General features: G+C 44.9%; 1 protein-coding gene across 5 annotated transcripts; it reads left to right on the forward strand.

Moving 5' to 3' along the window:
* The first annotated feature begins 682 nt into the window (after positions 1-682).
* LOC135880920 (RNA-binding protein 4B) lies at positions 683-25,855 on the forward strand. 5 transcript variants are annotated; one of them, XM_065407308.1, is made up of 4 exons: positions 683-759; positions 2,613-3,035; positions 10,867-11,586; positions 15,188-15,275. In XM_065407308.1, exons 2-3 carry the CDS (start codon positions 2,624-2,626, stop codon positions 11,577-11,579), a joined length of 1,125 nt encoding a protein of 374 aa, XP_065263380.1. In that variant the 5' UTR covers positions 683-759; positions 2,613-2,623; the 3' UTR covers positions 11,580-11,586; positions 15,188-15,275. The 5 variants fall into 5 exon arrangements, with proteins under 5 accessions (XP_065263380.1, XP_065263384.1, XP_065263381.1 ...); XM_065407312.1 differs by lacking the exon at positions 10,867-11,586 and adding an exon at positions 9,093-9,177 and having other exon boundaries at positions 15,188-15,261; XM_065407309.1 differs by lacking the exon at positions 15,188-15,275 and adding an exon at positions 9,093-9,177 and having other exon boundaries at positions 10,867-11,057.
* Positions 25,856-26,830: the final 975 nt, after the last annotated feature.

A 26,830-nucleotide genomic window follows, 5' to 3' on the forward strand; every position in this document is an offset into this window, starting at 1 on the left:
GGGAAGCGGCTAGTTTGAACCCGTCTTTTGGTTCCAGCCCAATGCACTTCTGCACACACACACCCCATCCAGAGCCGCAATGGAACAACCATCTATTCTCTTCCCCCATGGCGAGGCACAATGGAACAATTAATTATCACTGCTCCGCCTATAAAGAGCGGCATTGGAATAATCAATACCCCCTCTCGAACTGGCACAATGGAACAATCCACGATCACTGCTCCCTCGTGGAGAAGCACAATGGAACAATCCATTATCACTGCTCCCCCAGGAGAGCCGCAATGGACCATTCATTATCATCGCTCCCCACCATGCAGATCCACAAATAGGACTTTTCATCCTAACAGCTACCCCCCCCCCCGCGCCCCAATGCAGAACAGCGCCACATTCCGCCCCTTCCACGCAGAGGCACAATGGAACAATGTTATAATGTATCTCCCCTTCTCTAAAAACAATGGTGCAATCCACCTCTCCGGCGGTGTGATTGGCTGTGGCGAAGTGGGGGACGGGTTCACCCTGGGAACACTGGATCGCGATTGGTGAATCTCCTCCCCCCACCCGGGAGCCCTATTCCAGATTCTTGGGCTCTGCTTGGCTCTCCACTTGATTGACACGCATTGCTGCCCAGTAGATGCGCTGTGCACTCGGATGGCCAATGAGAAAGCGGCGGGGTGGGTGAGTGGGTGGGACTGGGCCTCGCGCTGCTGTAGCCGACATTTTGTGTGGTTCGCGGGGAGAGGAGGCGCGGTCGCTGGCGAGGTTGGTCTTGGTCGTTTGGGGCCGGCGTGTTGCCGTGCTGGGGCACTGCTATGTGGGCACGCGAGGGAAGGGGGATGTGGGGAGGGCGGGGGCCCAGGCCGTGTCGGTGGGTTGGGGCGGGATGCTGCTTTGTGCGTGGGGGGATGGGGACCAATGGGCAGGGGCCTCCGTGAGGGCCCAGATTGGAGGTGGAGGGTTATAGAGCAAGGGGCACTATTTGGACGTGGGGCTCTAGGGTAGGGCTCAGTATGAGCGGCTGGGCGGTGGGGGATACTGAGGTGGGCTGTGTGTGTAGGGGGAGTATGGGGCGGGAGAGGTCCCAGTGGGGGCTTTGGATGTGTATGGGGGAGGAACTGGGGATGGGGAATGGATGTCGTGAGGCCTTTGAGCTGCCTGTGCAAGGGAGGTTACAGAGGTGGAGGGCAGCTGAGGAAAATGAGGGCCATTGATAGTGTGTATATGGGAAACGGGAATATATGGGATAGCAATGAAGGCTTTGGACTGTGCTGTACATGGGGGGTCAGGGCAGGAGAGGTGCTGAGGGCCCTGGCTTTATGTATAGAGGATACAGGGCAAGAGGGGGGTGTGGGATAGGGGTGGAGGTGGCATGGATGCAGATGATCAGGTAGCTCAGGGTCTGGGGATAAGGAAGGAAGTGGATTAAAGTGTTGATGGCAGAGCAGGTGTTGTATTTAAAATGCATGTAAGATGCTGCAGCTCTGAGACAAGGGTGTTTGCACGTGCACACTCCTCTTAACTCATCTGTCCCCTTTGAGCACCTCCAAAATCAGAATATTGCACCTTCTCCCCAGCAGCTAAATCACCAGAGCAGTGCAGGAAGCCCATACCATACTTTCACTCCTGTCCAGTGTGGATAAAATTGTAAGGTCCTTGAAATAGAGGCATTATGTCCAAACTATGCTCAGCCCTTTAGCAAACAACAAAAGTTTATTGAATGTGCAAGGAGAGGATTTAGGAAGCAGAGTGCAATTATCTGAGTTAGGATTTGACCCGGAGACTGCAGTTACCATCTTTGTTTATACAAAATGTACCATAGGATCTTAATGAATTATGCTGGTCCAGGCCTTAGTTCTTCCGTACAAAAGGTGCATCTCCAACAGCAAAGTGCCTAGAACCCCATTCGAAGCCACTGGTACCAAATTCCCTACTTTATTGTCAAGAACAATTTTAATGGGACATGGGTCATCTCTCCTGATTGTACTTAGCTTTCATGTAAATAGACTACGTGGATAGGACCCTATCACTAAAGAGTATTAGTAAAGCTTATATAGGAAGGATAGTCTAGTGCAGGGGTTGGCAACCTTTCAGAAGTGGTGTGCTGAGTCTTCATTTATTCACTCTAGTTTAAGGTTTTGCGTGCCAGTAATATATTTTAACATTTTTTGAAGGTCTCTTTCTATAAGTCTATAATATATAACTAAACTATTGTTGTATGTAAAGTAAATAAGGTTTTAAAAATGTTTAAGAAACTTCATTTAGAATTAAATTAAAATGCAGAGCCCCCCGGACCGGTGGCCAGGACCCAGGCAGTGTGAGTGCCACTGAAAATCAGCTCGTGTGCTGCCTTTGTCACACGTGCCATAGGTTGCCTACCCCTGGTCTAGTGGATGGGATACTGGATTGGAACTCCGGAGACCTGGGTTCAATTCCCAGATCAGCTATACTCCCTGCGTGACCCTGGGCAAGTCATTTAATCTACCCTGTGCCTCAGCTCCTGCATCTATAAAATGGGGGCAGTACTGTGGTGAAGAGGGTCATATAAGTACAGAGATGTAAAAGAGCATTGCACTTGGATGAGTGCTTCTCCTTAAACCACTTTCCTCTTCCGCCAGGCTCTGCCAAGATGGTGAAACTCTTCATTGGGAATCTGCCCCGGGAGGCAACGGAGCAAGAGATCCGGTCGCTCTTTGAGCAGTACGGGAAGGTGCTGGAATGTGACATCATCAAAAACTATGGCTTTGTGCACATCGAAGACAAGACAGCGGCCGAAGATGCCATCCGTAACCTGCATCACCACAAGCTGCATGGTGTCTGCATCAATGTGGAAGCCAGCAAGAACAAGAGCAAGGCGTCCACCAAGCTGCATGTGGGCAACATCAGCACTACCTGCACTAACCTGGAGCTGCGGGCCAAGTTTGAAGAGTATGGCCCAGTGATCGAGTGTGACATAGTGAAGGACTATGCCTTTGTGCACATGGAGCGGGCTGAGGATGCGGTGGAGGCCATCAGGGGCCTAGACAACACAGAGTTCCAAGGTGAAACATGAACCAGGGAAAGTGCAGCCTTCGCTAGGACTAGGTAGCGCCAGGTTCTGTCCAGAAGATCAGGTCAGGTGGAAATCTGTTGGTCATGGGGTCCTAATTGTGCTAAATGAATAATGGAGTACCTGGGTGGCGTTCAGACTGATCATATTGTCTGGATGAGTTTTTCAGTGTAGATGCTTAACACAACAAGAAGTGCAGAGTTCTTGGGGAGTTGTTTAGGAATTGGATAAACCATGGTTTTTGTTCAAGTTAGAAAAGTGCTTTCATTGGATTTGAGAAATACTTTCAGTTAAGTACATGTCTGGTTAATGAACTAGGTAATTCAGTGCTGCTCCTCTGGAGAACTGTTTGTCATACATTTAATAGTCCTGTGGCTGCAGTTATGGTTGAAAAAGTGTTACAGGAGATTGAAGGGTGTTGACGTAGCTGTGGGGAGACCAGGTCTGGAATAGCAGGGGGCACTGTGGGTCATGATTGAGTTTCATGGGCAGAACTGTGTGTTTGCGGAAGCCCAGGACTTGAATAGCAGGGTTGAGATTGTGGGGCATGGCAGAAATGTGTCAGGAGCTTGCACGAGATCAGACATGTTGGTCCCTCATCTTTAGGAGTATTTAAAGCTTTGTGCAATTATAAAAAGGTGTTAAACAAGAGATCTTTCCTTCCGTGGAGGGTGGAAATGGGCTTGTCTGCTTTTTTTATGATGCATAAAGTTGGTCTGAACAGATTTATTAAATTAAAACTCTGGTTTTTTTTTTCTACACCAGAAATTTGGGTTTTGTTTATGGTGTGAGTCTAGTTCTCTAATCATGAGACAGTGATGACCTCACAAAAGTGAAGAGTGAAAGCTGAGGTATCAAAAGGAGAAGGGATTTTTAGTTAGACAACTTTGTCTTTCTCTGATAACTGAAGTTCATTAGGAGTTAACAGTCAACCTTTTGAATAAGGAAGCCTTTATTAATTTCTCCTTTAAATTGTTAGAGCTTTGAGATCTCCCAGTAGTCCTGCAAAACCAAAGAAGATCAGACTTGCATTCCTGATCTTTATAAGGTTAAGACCAGTGTTAGACATTAGACTGGTCCATAAATTTTTTTGTTTTAAACCACCAATTTATTAGAACAGGAACAAACAAGAGTAAGTTGTTAAGTCTCCAATAGGTTTAGCCTTAGACAGTTAGCCTAATTACAAAAAAAACAAGTTACTTAACTGAGTTACTTTAACTCAGAAGAATGTGAAAAAAAGTGAAATGAAGGTTACTCCTGGGGGGATTCTGCGTGACTGGGCACCCCCAGAAAATGTGTCCCCCTGTACCCCCCCCCCAGAATTCCTGTGTTTCCCTGCAGAAAACAGGGAAGCGCTTGGGGGGGGGGGGCACAACGATGAGTGCAGGTTTTTGGGGGGGATTGCTCCCCTTGAAACAGATGCAGTGGGGGGGCACATGGGGTTACAAGCCGGTGCCCCCCCCCTCATTTCTGCATGCACAGAGCTACCCATCTGAAGGAGGCTGGCTCCCCTGACTCTGCGGCTGAACACTGCCTCCTGGGTCCTAGTGCCAGTCGTGCTCCCCTTCTGTGTGCTAGGAGCCTTCCTGTTTTCTGTGCAACAGTGAGTGCCCACGATGGGGTGGGAAATGAGGGGAGGGTGGGGGAAGAGGCAGTGGGGAAGGAAGGGGAGTGGAATAGGGCAGGGGGAGGGGAATGTGGGAGTGAGGGGAGGGGAATCGCAGGGGGAGCAGGAGACCAGCATGCAGCATCCCCTTGGCCGCAGCTGGGGCTCCCCCATTAAGCAGGCCCATCGAATCCTCACCCTGACAAGCCCTACCCCCCTACACCTGGACCCCTCTGATGAGCCCCCCCAGGCCTCCATCCCACTGATCCCCAAGCAGCTGCACCTGGACCCCACCCCATCAAGCCCCCACTCCCCTGGCATTTGGAGCCCCCCATCTCCCCACACCCATACCCCCCTGCTGAACCCCAGTCACCTTCACCTGGATCAACTGCAGAGTCCCATTGCCCCTGCACCCGGAACCCCCCAACGAACCCCTGTGCATCCAGATCTCCCACTGAGCCACCGCACCCAGATTGTCCCACACCTGGTGCCCCTCCACACTTAGATCCTGCTGGGCTGAGCCTGCCTACCCACATCTGGTGCACCTGGCACAGAGGGGCAGAGCCCCAGGGTGTTTCTGGGGCAGGCCCAGCCCTTGCACTGTATCAGGTCAGGTGCAGCCTTACTGCTGAGTCCCTGTACCGCGGGAGGTGGGGGCTTCAGGGTGATCTCCCACCTCAGTGCAGCCAGTGAGTGGCCTGTGCTCCCCACTGCCATGCTGGAGCTACATTTATTTATTGACAAAAAATTGTTGCAGAATTTTAAAATATTGTGCGTGTAATTTTTAATTTTTTGGTGCAGAATTCCCTCAGGAGTAGAAGGTCTAAAAATGAAAGAATGGCACCATAATGCAATCAAAATGGTAGGCCATGGCAATCTTGCTGGAGTATTTGACTGAATAGGGGATCAATTGACCTTTGACTAGTCAGCTGACTGACTGACTTACCAAGCCTACTTAAAACCTCCCTAGCTGCCTTAAGCATTGTAAAGAGACTGAAAGATATCTTGAAGACTCTACCTACAAATTTAGCCTGAGACAAATTGACTTAATCAACTAAAAAATGGGAGTTCGTGGTAGGGGATGAATTGATATTGACTTGTTCTGTTGGAACTCTTGAGCTATGGAGCATGGGAATTACCAGAATGGATCAGAGATGTGGTCTTTCTAGTTTGGTATCCTGTCTCTGACAGCAGCCAATACCAACTGCTTTAGCAGAAGCTTCAGGGGACCCTGTAATAGCATTGATGGGATAACTAGACCCCAGCAGAGGTTAGCTCTTGCCCTGAAGCAGAAGAATTTAAATCTCTTCCAAAACTTAGATCTTTTTATAACACTTACTGTTCTTGTTCTGGCTATCCTTATCCCTGTAAATGGTCAATACTCTTTGAATCCTGCTTAGTTTTTGATCTTGGTGATACCTTGAGGTAGTGAGTTCCACATGTGAATTGTGCTCAGTGTGGAAATAGTGTTTCCTTTGACCTGTTTTAAAGTTGCTCCTATCAGTGTTGTGGAATATCCCCATGTTTTTGTATGATGAGAGGGTAAATAGCGTCCAGTCTACTGCCTCTATCCCATTTGTTGTTTTGTGTATTCCTATCTCATTCTCTCATTTGTCTCTAAGATAAACGGTCCCATTCATTTAATCTCTTCATATGAGAGTTTTTTCAGGCTCATAATTCTCATCACCTGTCTTTTGCCCTCATCTGTTTCTGATATATACTGTATGGAGCTGGGGTGACCAAAATAGAACACAATACTCTAGGTGGAAGTGTCCCAGTGATTTATAGAATGGCATTATATCTTCAGGATTCTCCATCCCATCCCTTACGTACCTTAGCACTTTGCTACTGCACACTGGTTTCCATTGACTTGCCCAGAGTGGTGCCCAGATCTCTTACAGAGTTGATCCAGCTAATTTAGGAACTCAGTAAGCGTTCAGATTAATGCACATAGCAGGGAATACTTTCCATTTATCAACACTGAGCAGTGGCAACAAAACAGATGTGCAATTTTTGTCATTCCCAATGTTTTGGTTGCAAGAGCTGTCTCTGCTCCAGCAGTACAAAGCCATCTGTTAGTGCAATGTGGAAAGCAAGTGGATTTGTAGACTGTCGTGTTACACCTGTGCACAGATCTTTGGGTCCTACAATGGGTACGCCCTATCTAGTCTTGGGAGTTAGGCTGTGAAGCTCTACCTCAGCTAACGGGCATGTCTGGTACAACCATTGAAAGTGATGCTGCATCTCTCAACACCTCACCCCAAAAGTTAACCTGTTAAGGGTTTGTAGACATAATCTCTAGTAAAGAAACAGCTGCTCTTCTGTTTAGAACAGAATATTTGTCTTCTCTTAGAAGCAGAAGCAGCAGCCAGGTGTATCTTTAGGCAGCTCTGTAAAAGAAAGGGGGTGTGCCTGGAGGCCTGACTGTCTTGGGTCTAAAACGCTGCATTGCATATACCCATATGGCCTACATAGAAATTAATGGGATCTTAGGGAGATTAGCCATTTGAAGCTTGTAGCAGGGCTGCTATTAATGCATGAGCGCTTGTTTCGTGTTTCTACTAATAAACTTCTCCACACCGTATGTAGGCTAAGACATTTGGTTTCCATTTTCTAGTAACAAGCAGAAATAGAACTCTCTCACTGATTATATTCTTCAGACTATGAAACAAAGGGTGTTTTGCACCTTGCCACTAATTCTTCTGTCCCAGGCTCCGTGACCAAAAGCTGTTAACACCCCAAAGCTAGGCTTGGCAGAATTTTATTTTTATAATATTTTGGTGGATAGTATTTTAAATTAACAAAAATCTAAAAAAATGCTTTAAATGTTCACAGTTGTGTGAAATTAGGGGAGGGAGGGTCAGACAATAGTTACACCTCTACCCCGATATAACGCTGTTCTCAGGAGCCAAAAAATCTTACTGCATTATAGGTGAAAATGCATTATATCGAACTTGCATTTTTCTTATGTTGCCTATCTGTAAATTTTAATTATCGATGGAAATATTTTTTCCACTGGTTAGTGTATGTACAGAAATAGAGGTTTTCTTATTAAAAATCAAATTCCTCCAAGCCTACTCATAGCACTTCCATAATTCCCATTAAATAAGTTTGGTGGGTCCCAGCCCAGTTCCTGTTGAACAGGTATCACCTTTCATAAACCCTGAAAGTCCAAAGATTGAACTGGCCATGGAGGATTAAACCCCCCCCCCCCTCTTCAAAGTGGCCCTCCAGGTCAGGATTGAGACATGTTGGCTGGGTGGGGATGCTGGCACATTGTGTGGGCACCGGTAGTGCCAGACCTATTTTATAGATAAGTTACTTCAGCTTTGAGGGCTGCCAGTATGGTACGCTACACCATAGTGTGTGTGTGAAATCTAGAATATATAAAAGATGAAGTTACTTGTGTTTTTTTTCTGAAAGGGACTTTATTACTTGATTCTGAAAACACAAGCACCATTAGGGGTAACATTTTCAAAAACAAAAGTCACTTAACCTCTTAAGACCTATTTTCAAAAGTGCCCTGGGCACTTTTGAAAATGATACACTTGATCTATAACATGAGGAAGTTGGCCATGTTGCGCCCAGACCATCTTCACAGATATGCATCCTGGCAGACCATGTCCCTTTCGCAGAAGTGATGTTTAAGGCAGAAGGCCCAGATGGGACTCTTTCAAAGAAATGCTTGAGAACAAGAGGTCATGCTCATTTCAGTCAAATGTACACCCAAATAGTGTCCTCAAGCTCCTGACAGCTGTCTAAGAATAGCTATTTTTAACTGGAACTGTGCAGAGGTATTTCTGGCCATGCGATGTCTTGGCAGACTGCTGTGGAGAATATACACTCTTTTAAGGATTCTATGTGACAAGTCTATCTGATCTACACTGGAGTAGCATGGAAAGTGCCTTTGGATTAATCTAGTCCATCCCTCATGATAAAATGGAATATAAAAAGGGCTGCTCAACTCTCACTGCAGAGGATTGGCTTTATTCGGTAGGTTGCTATGGTCAAGTATCGTATAACTAGTTTTCCAGCCCTGAGCCTACAGCACTTTCCTACCTGTTTAGTATCAGTCTCAAACACTTGATGTGAAGCACCGTAGAGGATGAATGCAATGGTGTCCTTCTCTGTCAGGTAAGTGCCATAGTGGTAAGTTGCTTTGCTACCGTAAACACTGGCTATATCTCTGTAATTTAAGGTAAGTCAAGTTGGCAAGAGATCACCCATAAACTTGTGCAGTTAAACTGGGACTGTTTATGGACCTTCTGGCTAAAGGATTACTGGATTCTGTTGTGATTTATGTTCTGTAACATCTAACTGAAATAGTGGCTCTTGATGTAGAATATAATCTGGGCTTTGACTCTCTGAACATTGCTGAGGGCCGGATGCTATGTCGGAGATAGAGGTCGCATGTTGTGGTTACAATGCTTTTTTCTTTTCCAGCTTCAAGTGCAGAAGCTCCTTCAGTGTCACCCGGTTGGAGGGACCTTCTCACCTCTGCTTTTGTACATTGCAAAGCACAAGAATGGTGATCAATAAATAGCTTTAATACACTGAAAGTAGCAAGTAACTCAGTAATTCAAACAATTAAATATTTTTCAGATTAGCCGGCAAAAGTGCTATACTTAAATCTGACCTTAATACCAAAACCACAAGGATCCCTACATTATGCTCCTTGAAGTATTGGCTGTTTCACACCAAGAACTCCTTTGTAGTGTCTGTATTCAGTCTCTTGTCCTACAGTCAAAACTTCGAGTGACAAGTAGACCGTTTTTGGTCTGAAATGCTCCTTTGCTTTGGGCTAACTGGCAAATCCACTTTCTTTGTAGTACATCATCTACATCTAGCATGCAACTGCAGCATTCTTGCTGTTCTAAGGTGCATGGTATATGAATCTAAATAGAATAGATTGTCTCCTCTGCAAGGAGAAGCTCACTTGCTGTATGCAATCAGCTGAGACATCTTGGCAAAGAAAACTGCCAAAGAAAAATCTAGCACTGAGTTCTGCAGGACTCACTGATACTGAAAACAGAACAGCAAGTTAGTTCTAGGTTAGGTTTGCAGACTAAACATGCAGCCAAAGTGCTTGCAGTGTGAGAAATTTCGTGTGTAGCTTTTTCATTTGAGGTGGAAGAGCAAATTGCTATTACAAAACTGTTAATTATCCAGAGGCTTATAGCTAACTTGCATGGAAAGATTGCCTTACACAGTTTGGTTAGTGCTTTCAAACTTGACAGTCTAAACTTGCATATCAAGATTGCTGTAAAGGCATCTAAATAAGTGGCCTGACATTCAGAGCAGCTCCTCCTGACTTCAGTGTCAGAGGAAAATGTTTTTCCACAAAACTGACCATAAGCAATGGAAAACCACAAGCACACGCAATAGTTCTACAATGCTTTGTCCACAGAGCCCATGACTGCTATATCCATCCTGCTACTTTTTCCCATCAGGTGCTGCGGGCTTTGTGTTTTAAAAAGGGGGTTAAAGATCTCTTTGGACATTGGTAGGAGCCATCCCCGTGCCCTTTCTGCCAGTTAACTTCTCCTGGTCTCCCCTGTGGCCTGGATGGTGGGCACGTGGCTCCTTTTTGTTTAGCTGCTCTGCAAATCGCTTGCCATAAGATTGCTGTGGTGTGAGCTTATTGTACGTCTCTGGTAATGCCCAGCCTTCACCAGGCCTGGAAGTAGAAGCCAGAGAGTCTAGACCATTTTGAATTGTACTTGGGCTGCCAATGTATGTAACTTTCTTGAACTTGAACCCTCTTGCTAAGTGTGGTAGTTCATGCTGTGTTGTTTCTGGTCTGCTCTGACAATCATTATATGGATATCTTCTGAAAAGTCATCTTGGGATTTGTCAGGATGTGTTTCCTTCCGGAGTTCCATCAATAACTATTCCAAGACAGATACAATCACTGGAGTTCTTGGGAGTTCTGTCTGTTCTTGGGGCTCTGCATCACTTCATGGGGGTAAATCTTAGTAGACAGTGAGGAGCCAGTATCCTGTAAAAGCTGACGGGTAAAATTGTTGGTTTGACTCGTGGGCAGAATGCTCAATAATTGTAGCTATCTGGTTAGATGTACTGAGGGGGTGAATCGATCAGCTTGTCTTGATACATTTTAAATCAAGATTTAATATGCTTTGTTTTGTTACAAATCTTGTGGTTTTCCATGTGGCATCAGTTTTATTATAGCAACCATTCTTGCGTCTGTTTCTTAAAGGCAAGCGGATGCACGTGCAGTTGTCAACCAGTCGGCTCAGGACCGCGCCCGGGATGGGAGACAAGAGTGGCTGCTATCGGTGCGGGAAAGAAGGGCACTGGTCTAAAGAGTGTCCAGTAGATCGCACGGGGCAAGTGCCTGACTTTACCGAAACCTATAATGAGCAGTACGGAGCGGTGCGCACTCCCTACCCCGCGGGCTATGGGGAGACCATGTATTACGATGATGGGTATGGAGCAATGGTCGACTACTACAAAAGATATCGCGTGAGGCCCTATGCTACGGCATCTGCATACGACGCCTATGCAGAGCAAACAATGGCCCAGTATTCGCAGTACGCGCAATACTCCCAAGTACAAACCACAGCCATGGCCGCCACCACAGCCATGGCCGCCACCACAGCCATGGCCAATCGCCTCACTACTACCCTAGACCCTTACGATAGAGCGCTGCTGCCAACCCCGGGAGCAGCAGCAGCAGCAGTAGCTGCAGCTGCAACTGCCGCTGCAGCAGCCGCATCCTCCACCTATTACACCCGGGATAGAAGCCCCCTGCGTCGCACGGCAACCGCGGCCACCACCGTCGGAGAGGCGTACGGTTATGAACGTTGTCAGCTGTCTCCAGTCTCGTCGGTCGCTCGGGCCTCCCTCTACGATGTTCAGCGGTTCGGGCGGGAGTCGTATGCGGACAGGGCGCGGTACTCTGCGTTTTGAGTCGGAGGTGAGAGCACTTTCCGGTCTAGTTCATCGGTTTTTGTCCTGATACTTTGAGGACATGGGGATCCTCTTCCTAGGTTCCAAGTACCTAACATACATGGTGCTACAGGGGCACATTTGGCCCTGTATCACTGGATGCTAGCAAAAAGTGCCTTACACCTATTAAACTCTGAATTTCACTTGTCAGGCATTTGGCAAAGCTTTGACCCTTGTTAGGATTTTAAATCAATCATACATCAGGCCTTTTACTTGGAAGTAGACATTTTCCAAAGCCAGGATGTAAAAATGAAATGTAAACTGAGTCAAGTCCAGAAATAATGCATGTTTTTCTGAGGTATCTGTCACCAGAGTATCTAGTGCATTGTGCATATAACTGAAACAGGTGTACATGTAGGGCTTGGAACATTTCCCCCCAAGTAGAGCATGTTTTATATTACCTATGCTGCTACTGTACAGCTACATTAATAAGACCAGAAATGGAATTATGGGGATACAGCCAGGGGATTAATTGTCAAGGGGATTCAAATTCCTGCAGTTAAAGGCCAGAGCATGATTACAGTTGTCACTGTACTCTAAGAATAAGCTCAGATTTATGATGAGAGGGTTGTTGAGAGCTCTGCCCCCCCCCCTTGGTGGTGATGTTCCTTCAAACTCTTGTACTGGGACGTGATGTTGTGGGGAGCTATTTAGGACCCAGAATATCTAGGGCATTGTAACTTGCAGTGAGCACGAATTTCCAGGTGAAATGACTTACAACTATTGTGTGGAGCGTGGGTCTAGTTTCCTCTGAGCAGTCTCTTCTGTACTAGATGAAGCTTCCCAATGGCCTTGTGGGAGCCCCCACAGAGAGGGAGCTATAGTAGTCTAATTTAGGAAGGGGGAGGGCACATGCGTTGAACGAGTCAAAGATGAAAGAAGTTACTGGCACTTGTCTGCTCCTCTTGGGACCTCAGGAGCAGAGATGAATCGGGGAGTTAAGGCCTTCAGGACAGGGGCACTGTCTTACTGGACTGAACTACCACAAATACTGTTCACAAAATAATATTTGGAGCTTGCAAGTTGCCTGAGAGTCAGGAGAATGTCTTACATTGAGGACAATGGTCACTGTCTTGTTTGTTCCTGCCAACGAGCATCCTGTTTACCATAATGCCTGCTTCCGAGGAACAGGAGCATTCACCCACAACTGCTTTAACTTGTCTCAGTTTAAACAGTTGGAAGCTTGTGGCATGGCCTCCAGTGATAGTAGGTGACCTAGGAGAGGCCAGAGGATTTGACAGGTGATTGAGGATTAGAATTCTCAGCTTAAATCTGAGCCCCTTCTTACACACCTGGTGTAGCTGGTGTGTCCAGTTCTCCTACCAGTCTGTTGTCGTGGGAGGGACTTCACTTTACAGGGTTGGATTCTTCACTCAGCTCACCTTGCATAAAGGTTCTCGCCTTGTCATTGCACCACTCTTAGCGGGAAGGACCTGGGAATCTGCCAGGGCTCCTCTTGCATGTAGCCAGGGTTCAAATGTAAAAGTAATGAGAGAGATCAGAAGTTTCTGACTCAAATAACAGCATTGTACTCTGAGCTGAATTTAGCCCAGGTAGTAGCACGTTTTGTTCTTCAATGACTTATCTGATTACAGCAAAAGAGGCCCAGGCAGTGCATTTCCAGGAGTTGCTTTTGTTGTTGTGCATTAGAGTTATCTATTGATTCCCCCACTGAGTAGGCCATTCTGCATCCTCTCTCAAAAGCGCATTAGCAGTTAGGTTCATGTAGGGTTGCAATGCATCTTGTAATAAGTTTCAATTTCAGTGCAAGAAGACACCAAGCTGAATACAAGACACCATGTCTGTTGGGATTTAGGCTCCTAAATCATTTAGGCACTTTGGAACATTTTACCCTTAATCCCTAAAGTCAGTTGCTGAGAGTCTGTGTTCAGGAAGCAGTTTCTGCAAGTAGGGTCCTCGGGCACTTTAAACTTTATTAAAAGAAATCTTGTGTAAAGTAAATGGGGTTTTTAAACCTAAATTTCTTGGCCATTGTTTAAAGGCCAAAAGGTAAAATTTTCAAAAGTGCCTAACCCCTGTTGATTTGGGTTCCTATGTCATATTGGTGCTTTTGAAGACTTCACCCAAAATCTTCTGGAGACTGAGCTATCTGATTTCTTAATTCTCTCTCTTCTTGTTTAATTCAAGCGATCTTTGAATTGTGAGCAAGAACAACCTCAACCTGGGGAGCTATTTTTAGTCCATGTTCTGGAAACTTAGATCCACAGCAAGAAGATGAGCTTCTAAATGGGCTGGAGGTCTTGATGCTACTGCATTTCAGAGAAGATATTTGAACAGGGTTTTGTTAATGCCATAACTTGAATGCTACACTTAACTGTATTAAACTACAGTGATTGTTTAATTGGCCCATTCATACCAATAGCTACAGCACAGCAGATGCCTCCTATAGAATGTTTAGGCACATTCTAAGAAGCAGAACTACTCTCTGTCCTTGGAAAAAATCTTCCCTGCCACCTAGAAGTAGGTCCTGTTGTAAAGGACCAGGTCAATGTACTGATGGAAGCACTCTGTGCTCTTCTTGTCACCCCAGTAGTGGGGGCAGGCACAGGGATTTTAATCAGGATGTCCATCCTGGGCTCCATGTGAACATTAGGTCTTCGGTATCAGGCTCTGGCTATTAGAGGTCAAGTTGGCTTGGTGCTCCATTGCCCTCTAACTACTGGAAAAAGGAGCTTTCTCTTCTCCCCACACCAGCTGGCTGTTGGTAGGGAAGGGCCAGGATGAAGATTCTGCTGCTCCAGCCCCTGCTGTGGTGTTTGCTTTGCCAAGCAGTTGTAAAGTGAAACTGACTTGGTTGTTGGCTTCCTAGCTCTGCCTAAGGAGTTCTGAACAGCAGCTATGAACAGAATCGGTTTAGTTAATTTTGTTTTGCTGCTGGGCAAAATGATGAGCATCAGCAGAACCACTAGATCTGTCTGCGGACTGAGAGATATGCTGTACTGGTCAGTTTAGGAAGGCTGTCTAAAAACTAGAAACTTAATCTTTTAACTGAAAGAACTTGAAATGGATTCCAGTGTGGGAGGGCTGCCTGCACATGGTCTGGAGTAACTTTTTTCAAAACTCAGTCATTGGTCATTAAGGACCCATTCCCTTACAAATATAATCTTAGTTTTTTTCAGAGTTTGGAGGTCAGTTTCCATACAGTTGCCTCTAACAGAGGAAATAAATGGAGTATAATTACACAAGAAGTGGTTTTCTCTATAAATGCAATGAATTCTATAAACGAGCAGCTCTTCGCGGTAAAAGCAAAAGCCTGAACTTGTTTGACCAAACCACAGCCAAGACCAAGAAGTAAACATGAAGCCCAATTTTATGTCTTTGGTTTTGGACCCAATTAATACAGAGCTTGGAAACAGGAACCTCATTAATGCCATAACCATTAAGGATTTCTCATGTTGATTTTTGTGACTTTCAGGAACAGATAGGTTGACTTCTTCTCTAGGAAATGCACCTCTTCTTTGTACAGGAGACTCAAGGTGGCCTGAGTGTATTTGAGGGCAGAAATCTGTCTTTAGGCCTTTGAATGAATTGTGCTTTTTATCTTTCAGGTAGGATATGTGCGGCTGGACGTCGGGTTCCTGTTGCACGTGAAATCTATATCGTACGTGTCAAACTGTGCTGGGCTTCAAAGCATACTGATCACGGCTAATGCATTTACTCTTAATGGACATTTGTCTCTCTTCAAAGTGTAGTGAAAAGTAACTTAACTTCCTTTTCTATTTTTCAGAAATTGCTTTGAATAATTTTTTGGCCTCTTATTTTCCCATGACCCTAGAGCCATTATTCTTTGCTGCTCTTTGGGACCTTAGTACCCTTTACCCAATTTAAGCCCAGTTTTTGAGCTAGAGTAGTTGCAGTGCTAGTTTACTCTTTTTTGGAGACGTGCTTGGGATTACTGTCTTCCTCTTGCAGTTCAGTTTGTAGCTTGCCTATTTAATAGTATATTTGTTTTTAAAGGTGAATAACCAGTCTTAGTTAACTATGAAATATTAATCTTAACGTAGTATTGCGAAGCCTGCTCCCCTTAGTTCTAGCCTGCAGTCTGGAGTCGTCTCTTCTGCCCCAACATTATTTTTGGAATATAACCTGTAACTCTCCTTCTCTCTGAAGTTTAGCATCGTTTGACCGCCTCTCTTTTTCCAGCAAAATAAACACTTGTAACAGATGAGAGTATACTTGTGTCTTGTGTAAACCAGAACCATGCATGGTGCACTAGTCTAAGCTTGTGGGAGTGATTTTATGGAATGAAACAGTTCAAGACCAAATACTTAAGCCACTATTATAGTAGTGCCTGGAACTTCAAAGGACAGTGGGGGTCTCATTGTGGTAGACACTGTAAATACATATAGCTATCACAAAGATTACAGTCTAAATAGACAAGACAAGGGGCAGGAGTAGGGACTCAGTAACAGTAGGAAAAATTTGTAGCTGAATTGGCAATTGAACTCAAGTCTCCAGAGTCCTCAGCCATTGGATTATGCAATAGTCCCTTCCAGTTCACCTCTGAGCATCATCTAGGTCTAAGCTATACCCTTTGAGAGGCAACAGTAGGTAGGAATTTCTCAGCAGTCAGCTGTTGCAGGACTTACAGCCTTATTCATTCTGCTTTGATGTGGAATTCCCTCTTCAGGGTTGTATAGGGTCCATGCTGCATGGGGAAAGAGCCACAGGCTGATCTCACTGCTTCTCAGCAGTTTCCTCTTGTGAAGAAGTTGCAGTTTGAAAAAGATATAAGGAGGTAAGTAGATCTCTGCAGCAGCAACCCTGCTGCTGTCAGCCCAGCTCTGTCAAATCCCTCTGAAGAGAGAAGCTGCTGTATGTCTCTTTTGATAAACTTGAAGGGCATGAGCCAAGTTCAGAGTTGGAGGTGCCTGAACAAATCTATTTCCATCTAGTTTAGTCTACTCTATGACTGTCTTACTAGCACCACTCTATAATCAAATCTGTAGTCTGCAAGGAAGGCCGGGTGAGGAGGTGGCTTGTGGCAGTTTGTGATCTAGTTGCAAAAGAGGAAAAGCTCCTGAGCTGGGTAAATGCCTGAGTGAGATCCTGCACAAATAGTGTGGATACAAGAAATGCTTTTGATGTGCATTCCCGGATGAGTACATGGAGGTACACTCACAGCAGTTGCCTTCTCAGTCAGGTACCTTGCCTATTAACTTCTGATGTCTAAAGGTGACATACAAGGGCCTTATCTGCTCAGTGAAGAAACACAGCAGTTGAGCTGGTGTAGGCTTAGAATGAGGACGGTTTTTTTTCCCCAGGGCAGTGTGATTCCCAACCACTGCTCCCCTTGTACTTTGTTAGCTTTTTGAACTTATCCAAAGCTGCCTCATAGCCATCCTGCTACTAAATCTTGCTTCCTTGTGGCCTGCTGAGTGGGCCATTCTAGCTGGTTCTCTTCCTGGGGGTGGGGTTTCCTGCTGCCGCCACCCTGTCTCAAGATCCCTGATGTCCTCAAATCTAGCTACCTAATCTAGTCTAGTGAAGAAATGAGTAGGAAAACAGAAATAGGGCAAGCCTCAACAGCTCCCATCTGAGGCCATTTTCTACACTCCTCCACTCTCTTGTGTTTTTAAATTCCCTCTCTCACACCACCACTTTTGTGCATTGGCCTATGCTGCCCTTTTCCTCTGGGGAAAAGCTCCCTATCCAAATCTGTAAAGCCATCATCCCCTTATCCTCCAACTAACACATACCAAAAACTGCCGCCTTATGCAGCTGGTGATCACTGCCTATCTGGCTACATTAGGGCAACAAAAATAAGGTGTGGATCCTCAAATACTGTTGATGTGTGGACCTAAGCTCTTTGTGCATTTTCTGTAAACATTCAACACTTATGTCAACTTTCACAGCCCTTCCTTAAAGCTCGCCTCTGCCATGCAATGTACAAGAAGTTCAACATTAAGCAAGTGTGATGCTTTGACTGCTGCTTATCATGCTGCCTTCTGTTTGCCATGTCTCTTTATAGGTCCTTTACTGCAGGGCCTCTCTTTATGTTGTGTGTTTATACAGTGCTTACTATGCTGGGGTCCCTAGCTGCTCCTACAATACACAATTGTTTGCACAGTGCCTAGCATGGTGAGACTGAGCTGGTTAGCCTCTAGTTGCTCTTGCAGTGAGTTTTATTAATAATAATGCTGCTTGCTTTCAAGAAAGACTCCACCCTTGCAGAAAACACACACCTTGAGGTACAAGGTTGCTCAGTAGACAATAGCCCTTCTCCTCCCTGTGAAACATTCTGAGTTACAGACGTGGGTTACTGTCAAATAGCTGGAGCGGGAGGAGCCCCTCAATATTGCATTCAGGGTACTCTAAATACGAGTCAGCCTTTGGGCTAAGAAACTGACAAGTGAGTGACAATTGTGTTGGTTTTGCTCATGCAGGCACCTGCTCAGTTCATGAATGTTCATACTAGAGGTGGCCACTCTGATCATCTAATTTGACTGGTATTTCACAACCCAGAGAACCACACCTGGTGATTTCTACATCAAGCCCAATTGCTTAGGGTTGAGCTAAAGCATAGCTTTTAAAAAGATACGTCCAATTTCTATTTGCAGATTTAAGTGATGGGGGACTGAATTCCACCACAGTTCACTTCTTGCAAGCCACCAGATAATGTAGAACTAGCCTATATAACTCATCCCCACTTGACAGCATTGAGGCTATAAGCTCTGCAGGATTCAGGATATCAGACACTTACATAGCTAATGAGAATAATCAGAGTTAGAAAAGACATTAAAAATAAGCAGGTGTTTTGGAAGCAATGAGGACACAAGCCAACTTCTAACTACAGGGAGGCAGTTATCACATCACTGCCTACTGCAGATTTCCTTTCCCTGAACTATCTGCTGTTGGCTGCTCTTGGAGACAAGATTCTGGAGTAGATGAACCCCAAGTGTGATCCATTCTGCCTCTTCCTGTTTTGGCAGAAGCTTGCACCCAGAGCAGATACGCTCATTGAAAATCTGTGTGGCTGGCAAAGGAGCAGACTTGATGTAAGCTCATTGCTAACCCTTTACAGGCAAGAGAGGGCAGTGTGTGGTTTCTTGTGCATAGTCTGGTGGTTTTGAGCCAACAGAAGGGCCGTTTTTAGCTCAAGTATTAATGTCCTCTCATGATTGCTAGGCTGGGTGGTAGTGGATTAAGATTCACTTACTCAGCAGATGGAGCTAAAATCTTTATTAAGGCAAAACACTCAGCAGGTAGTTATCAGTTACAAGTGGGAAGATCATCAGGTTGATCTCATCATAGTCGCCTTCAGCAGTGGACAATACAGTTTCAACTTCCCTCTATTACACAAACATAAATACGTTTTTATTTTTTCTTATACATCTGGGTTAGGCTCTCATTTCCACGTTAACTCCCTTCCTCTGGCAGTACAAGTTTAGTGTTAGTTCAAACCGATCTTTTCTAGCTTTTTAGTTACTTATCTTTTCTTGTTCTTACAAACATTATTTTACAATTTCTTACACATACACAGTTCTGCTTATGCTGTTAAATGTTATCAGACCAGACATTTAAAGTCCACAGCAGGCTTCTCTCAGGCCTAAATATGCCTCCACTCCCCCCAGGCAGCTGTCTTGCAAAAGATGCACTTCTTTCCCCTTGCTTGGATCTCCTTTTGTTAATGCATTTAAATACTGGGAGGCAGATTTTCAGGTGTTTGATAGTGACTGGCACGCAGTTTTTTTTTCTAAAGCATGCGGCTCCCATTTAGACAAAAAATAAGCAGCCAGACTTGGTGTGAAAATCCCCCTTTCTCAATTGAATGCCACACAGAGGCAGCCGGATTCCTACCATCTATTCTTTGGAGAAAGAGGGGGCTGTGTGGTCTCTGACACCAGTACCAGCGGGGTGCAGAATGCTGCTGCTGTGATGTGCTAGGACTTTGCACTGGTGTAAATGACTGAAGTGCAGGGTCCCACATCTACATGCTCTCCTTTCCCCCAAAGGATTGGGCTTTGACATAATCGGCAGCCAATCAGAGCATGGCCCTTACAGGCCTCATTGCTTCCTGTGCAGCTGGTGGGGCTTGTAATTAACTTCCCCTTGGGTTGAACCACAGTGGTGGGAGGTTTAGAGAGTATGGTGGACTTGTGTGGTGGAGGGAAACTCAATCCTGAGGAGTATTAAGGTTAAGCTAGGTATTCATCCCCTCCAAGGGCCAGAAGACCAGTGATAGTAGCAGGACAGTTGACACCTCATCTTCCCACTGGGGGTTTGCAGGGTGAAAAGTTCTCTCAGGAACCCACCATTCCCCCTCTCCTCCATTCCTTTTCAGAAGCACTCAAGTTTTCAATCCAAGGCCTGCTTTGGGAATGGGATTATAACCCTAATGCTCTTGTTATTGGCATGGGAAATTAAAGTACACTTGGAAATTGCAATTTCATCTGGTTATGGAGAGCTCTCTGTGCTAAATGGGCCATACAGGTGCACTGAGGAGCAGGGAATCACTCTGTTGAAGGAGGACTAGGAGCTAATGGTGCAGGGGGGATTTTCTGCTGAATGGGGAAAGGTAGCTGTGTCCCAGGTTTGGAGCTGTGCAGAGCAGACTACACCCATGTATGCCAAGCTTCCTCTGCCATCTAAAAGTGTGCAGGCAGTGTAGAGTATTCGGCCCTGGTGAAGCCAAACTGCAAAACCAACAAAAATATTCAGGTGGGCAGTTACATCAGTGCTTTCCAAGGGGCATGGATTAGCATTCACATTGCACTTCCCATCAGTACTTGGCCCAGGCCAGTTAATGATCCAACCAGCAGACCAAATTTGGTGATGAATCCTGGTCACCTGCCACCTGAAGCATGTTGCGCATACACTAAGATTTGCTTTCTCAGCCTGGGTCTGTCTCTTGGAGTTGTTCTGTGCCACCAAGCCCCAGCCAGGGGGGAGGATGGGAATGGAGTCTGTATATGCTGTCCTAATATCCCAGTCTCCCCCTGCACCTCAGTCACTTTGAGAGTCTGGACAGTTATCTTTGCCGTAAGCACTTCCATTGCCCCATCCACCTACTATGCTCTTCACACCTCTCGGGGAGAGGGGTTTTTTGCTTCTGCCCCACTCCTCACCCACCAGAGTGGAGCCAGTGTTTGGGGACAAGTCATGTGACACACCCTGAGGGTTTAGGATGCACCCAACATCTGTCCATCTACCCCAGGGGTCCCTAACGCAGTGCCTGTGGGTGCCAGGGCGCCCGCTGGGGGGTCTAAGTGCGCCCGCGTACTGGCCAGCAGACAAGCATCTGCCCGAAATGCCGCCGAGAAGCAGCATCCTCCAGAGGCGTCACCGCCGAAATGCTGCCGATTTTCGGCATTTCGGTGGCGACGCCTCTGGCTGATGCTGCTTCTCGGCTGCATTTCGGCAGCGACGCCTATTGATGTTGCCGCTTGTCAGCGGCATTTCGGCGGATGCTCGTCCGCTGCCACGGTCCTCCGTGGCTTGTCGTCTGGCGCCCGCCAGACTAAAAAGGTTGGGGACCACTGATCTACCCACTCAACCTGGGTCCTGTATGCTGTGCTCCATCTTCTGACTGACTTGGGCATACTTTCCAGCTTGGAAGGATATGCTGACACACGTTCCTGATACATAGATCTCCATAGTTGGAAGGGTGAGAGCATCAGCCCACGTAAACATTGAGTTCTTACTGAATGCTGCTCCACTCTCAGCAACAAGTTCCACTGGCTAAGGGATGCAGTGTGTGTGTGAAAAAGTATTTCCTTTTATCAGCTTTTAATTTGCCACCTTTCAATTTTGATTGTCCTCTTGTTCTGTTATTAATATAGAAGTTTCTGATCTCTTTTCTATGCCAGTCACTTATTTATATAATTTTATCATGTCTCACTAAACAGTCCCAATCTTTTCAGTTTCTCTTCATATGTATTTTTCCCAGCATCTTAATCAGTCTCCTTCCCTGTCTCTGAATCCCCTCTAATTCTGCTCTCTCTCTGGAGATGAGATGAGAACCAATACCACCCTGTAGTCCAGATGAGGATGACCCATTCATAATGGCAATAGAATATGTTCTGTGAGGTGGCAAAGTTTGCAGATGATACTAAACTACTCAAGATAGTTAAGACCAAAGCAGATTGTGAAGAACTTCAAAAAGATCTCACAAAACTAAGTGATTGGGCAACAAAATGGCAAATGAAATTTAATGTGGATAAATGTAAAGTAATGCACATTGGAAAAAATAACCCCAACTATACATACAACATGATGGGGGCTAATTTAGCTACAACGAGTCAGGAAAAAGATCTTGGCATCATCGTGGATAGTTCTCTAAAGATGTCCACGCAGTGTGCAGAGGCGGTCAAAAAAGCAAACAGGATGTTAGGAATCATTAAAAAGGGGATAGAGAATAAGACTGAGAATATATTATTGCCCTTATATAAATCCATGGTTCGCCCACATCTCGAATACTGTGTACAGATGTGGTCTCCTCACCTCAAAAAAGATATTCTAGCACTAGAAAAGGTTCAGAAAAGAGCAACTAAAATGATTAAGGGTTTAGAGAGGGTCCCATATGAGGAAAGATTAAAGAGGCTAGGACTCTTCAGTTTGGAAAAGAGAAGACTAAGGGGGGACATGATAGAGGTATATAAAATCATGAGTGATGTTGAGAAAGTGGATAAGGAAAAGTTATTTACTTATTCCCATAATACAAGAACTAGGGGTCACCAAAAGAAATTAATAGGCAGCAGGTTTAAAACAAATAAAAGGAAGTTCTTCTTCACGCAGCGCACAGTCAACTTGTGGAACTCCTTACCTGAGGAGGTTGTGAAGGCTAGGACTATAACAATGTTTAAAAGGGGACTGGATAAATTCAAGGTGGCTAAGTCCATAAATGGCTATTAGCCAGGATGGGTAAGAATGGTGTCCCTAGCCTCTGTTCATCAGAGGATGGAGATGGATGGCAGGAGAGAGATCACTTGATCATTGCCTGTTAGGTTCACTCCCTCTGGGGCACCTGGCATTGGCCACTGTCGGTAGACAGATACTGGGCTAGATGGACCTTTGGTCTGACCCAGTACGGCCTTTCTTATGTTCTTATGTTCTTATTCCTTATGCATCCTACATTTTGTTTGCTTATTTGACTGCTGCTGTTCATTCACCAGTGGTCTTCAGTGTCCACAGTGATGCCCTGGGCTTTCACTAGAGTGGATACAATTAATTTACAATCCAGTAAGGTACAGAAGTAGTTTAAAGACTCCCCTCCTAACATGCATTACTTTGCATCAGGTTGCCCTCTCCCTTAGCATGGTTAGGGCCCTCTGCAGTTCCTCAGTCTTTTCTGGTCTTTACTGACCTAAAAACATTGTGGCATATGTAAATTTTGCCACGTGGCTGCTCACTTCCTTTTCCCAATCATTTATAAATATATTACCACCACCCCTCTTAATACAGAACCTCAGATCACAGCACTGTCAACCTCTGGCCACACTACCATTTATTTCTACTCTAAGCCAGTTTTTGATTCAGGATGGTACTTCACATCTCATATCAGCACTAGTTTCTTTATTAGCCTCCAGGGAGGGCCTTTGTCAACAGCCTTTTGAAAACAAAGTATAGCACCCATTTCTCTTTCAATGACTGTCTTATTGACACATTCAAATAATTTTTATAGCTGAATGAGACAATTTTTCTTTGGAGAAGCTTTGTTGGTTGGAATCTATCTTAATATGATCTAGGTATTTTAATAAGTTATCCTTTCAACTAATTTACCAGACAGAAATGAGACTGACTGATTGAAAAAAGGCTCTAGGGAGTTACCAAACATAGGTACACTATTTAATATTCTCCAATCCAAAAAAATGATTTTAATAAAGCATTATACCGGGGTGGCCAAACTGGCTTGCGAGCCACATACGGCTCCTTTATAGTTAAAGTGAAGCTCACAGAGACACCCCCCCCCCATTTTCCACCTACCAGACTTTGGGGGGAGGGGAGGGGAGAGGAGCTCGGGACCTCTGCCTTGCAGCAAGGAGGGGGTCTTGGGACTTCAGCAGGACTGGAGCTGAAGCCCTGAGCCCCAGCAGGTGCCTCCCGCCTTGGCTCTTGAACTTCTGAAGATTGTCGTATGTGTCTCGAAAGGTCAGTAAGTTTGGCCACCCCTGCATTATACATTTTTCCTAGCAGCTCAGCCACTTCATGCCTAAATCCCCACTGGTTTCCAGCTTCAGCTATCATTAATTGTCTTAAACAACAAAAACACCCTTTAGTTATTTGTTCCAATTCATAGTCCTAATTTCATTCTTGCATATGAATGCCACCATTTATGTTCTATTGCCTTCCTGTTTCCTGAAGGGTAGCCGTTTTGCTCCCTTAGCTGGACTCAAGCTGGGTAGCCTGACTGATCACTTGTTACTTTCTGATTTTTCTTGTGTACTTATGAACTATTAACACTGCTTTATTGGAATAGATTTAGCCAAATGGTAGTGAGTGGAAGTGACTGCTGCTTAATTGGCACAATACTAGCATAAAGGTATCAGCTAGTAACAAGCCGTTTAATGCTACTTGGCCCAATGCTAAATAGGGTAAAATTTGGAGTTGCACATGTAGTTCCATTTGTTTATAGTTTGTGGCATATCTATGACAAAGCAACTGCCAGTAAGCCAAGTTTAGGTTTGTGCTTAGAGAGGAAGGAGTGCTGAGTACCTGTACTGCTTCTTGGAGTATAAAATGTTGCAGTTACCACTCAAGAAAGAGATCATGGAGTCACTGTGGATAGTTCTCTGAAAACATCCACTCAATGTGCAGTGGCAGTCAAAAAAAACCTAACAAGAATGTTGGGAATCATTAGGAAATGGATATATAAGAAGATAGAAAATATATTACCATTATATAAATCCATAGTACGCCCACATCTTGAATACTGCATGCAGACCTGGTCGCCCCATCTCAAAAAAAAAAAGATATATTGGAATTGGAAAAAATACAGAAAAGGGCAACAAAAATGATTAGGGGTATGGAACAGCTTCTGTATGATGCGAGATTAACGACTAGGACTTTTCAGCTTGGAAAAGAGACGACTAAAGGGGGAATACCATAGAGGTCTATAAAATCATGATTGGTGTGGAGAAAGTAAAGAAGTGTTATTTACTCCTTATAACACAAGAACTAGGGGTCACCAAATGAAATTAATAGGCAGCAAGTTTAAAACAAACAAAAGGAAGTATTTCTTCACACACCACACAGGTAACCAGTGGAATTCTTTGCCAGAGGATGTTGTGAAGGCCAATACTATAACAGGATTCAAAAAAGAACTACCGTATATACTTGTTCATTAGCCCGTTCATTTATAAGCCGAACCCCCAAGATGGTTAGGTAAAAATAGCAAAAACTGTATGACCCTTTCATAAGACGACCCTATATTTCAGGGGTTGGCAAACTTTGGCTCCCTGCAGTCAGGGTAAGCTGCAGGTGGGTCGGGACGTTTTGTTTATTTGGAGTGTCTGCAGGCATGAGCCCCTCAGCTCCCTTTGGCCGCAGTTCGCCGTTCCCAGCCAATGGGAGCGGCGGGACACGCCACTTCCCGCAGCTCCCATTGGCTGGGAAGGGCGAACCGCGGCCACAGGGAGCTGAGGGGCTCCATGCCTGCAGACACTCTAGGTAAGCAAAACAACAAGGTATTAGATACTCAATTCAATGATTCCATAGAGTTTAAAATCATCACATTTTGGTGTAGACCCCGTTTATAAGCCGACCACCGCTCTTTGATGCATCACTCTTTTACCCAAAATATTCAGCTTATGAACAAGTATATACGATAGCTAAGTTCATGGAGGAGATCCATCAATGGCTATTAATCAGGATGGGCAGGGATGGTGTCCCTAGCCCCCGTTTGCCAAAAGCTGGGAATGGGCAACAGGCGATGGATCCCTTGATGATTACCTGTTCTGTTCATTCCTTCTGAAGCACCTGCATTGGCAATCACTGTTGGAAAACAGGATACTAAGCTAAATAGACCTATGGGTTTGACCCAGTATGGCTGTTCTTAGGTGTACTTAGTGCATGGGGTGTTCTTAAAACTATTTTCCTTAACTTCCTTCTAGATGGATTTCCATGAAGATTGAACTGACTTCTACTCCATATACTGTCTGCAGGCAGGGTAATTATAGTGGGAAAATAGTTAATTTTTTTAAAATATTTTAATTCAGTCACTTAAGAGTTAAAGCCTTCAGCTCAGGTGGAGGGGCAGTGGTGATTTTTGGCAGAGGGTGGTTGCCTTTGATCCTGCATGGCAGTATTCCATGGCATACAGCAGCATGGAACTTTCCTTCTCTAGTTGAAAAACTGACAACCTGTTTTTCTTCTTTCCTCTCCTTGAATGTAAGAAACTACCTTTGCAACATTGCAGAATAATGAAAAAGTGCCAGCAGGATAATGGTTTAGAATTACATTGCAGCATTACTTCTTTCAGTCACAGCACTTGCTGTAGTGTGTCATTAATGCATCTACTATAAATATACAACTACTGGCACCTGGAAGCACATATAGATTTGGTTATCAGGTGTATTAGCTTTTGTAAATGCTGAATCAAGTATTGATAAAACCTTCAAATTGGTTACATACGCATCTCCACAAATCTCACTGGAGGAGGAGATTTAAAGAAAGTTTAACCTTTTACAGAAAATGCATCCTATATTCAAACAGGATAAGGTGTACATAAAGTACAAGTGACATTTCTGCACAAAAGGGTCACATTCCAATGAGTAATCAAGACCCTAGTACTTTTCTAGTCATTTCCTAGAGAGTTTGTAAAAAATTTCACCAGTAAGTTTCTGTTCAGAAGTACATTCTTTCCCTTTGGAGACCATTTAAAAGGATGCTGATGGAATTAAAATTCATACATAGTGTGCAATGACAATAGCATGTTTATAAGGTAGTTGCTGTTGGTCCACGGGCTGGGAGGAACCATGAAAATGCAGTAGCAGGCTAGTGTTGGTGTAGTCCCAAGGCCAGCACAGACAGTAACAAACCTTTGTATTGTCAAAGCTAGTTGCTAAGAAGTTACTTTTCCATGTACTTGATAATGTGCACTAAATAAATACTCTTACCTTCATTTAATGGAAAATCTTTGGTCTCTTACTGCAAGATGTGCAAATGCACGAGGCTTTCTGAAACCTGAATACACTTCTCAGCTCAGCTTGGGTCTTCACAGAGCCACATCAGGCAGAGTTCATGGTACTAGG

This window comes from Emys orbicularis, chromosome 7 (assembly GCF_028017835.1).
Source record: "Emys orbicularis isolate rEmyOrb1 chromosome 7, rEmyOrb1.hap1, whole genome shotgun sequence".
Taxonomy (NCBI): Eukaryota; Metazoa; Chordata; order Testudines; family Emydidae; genus Emys; species Emys orbicularis.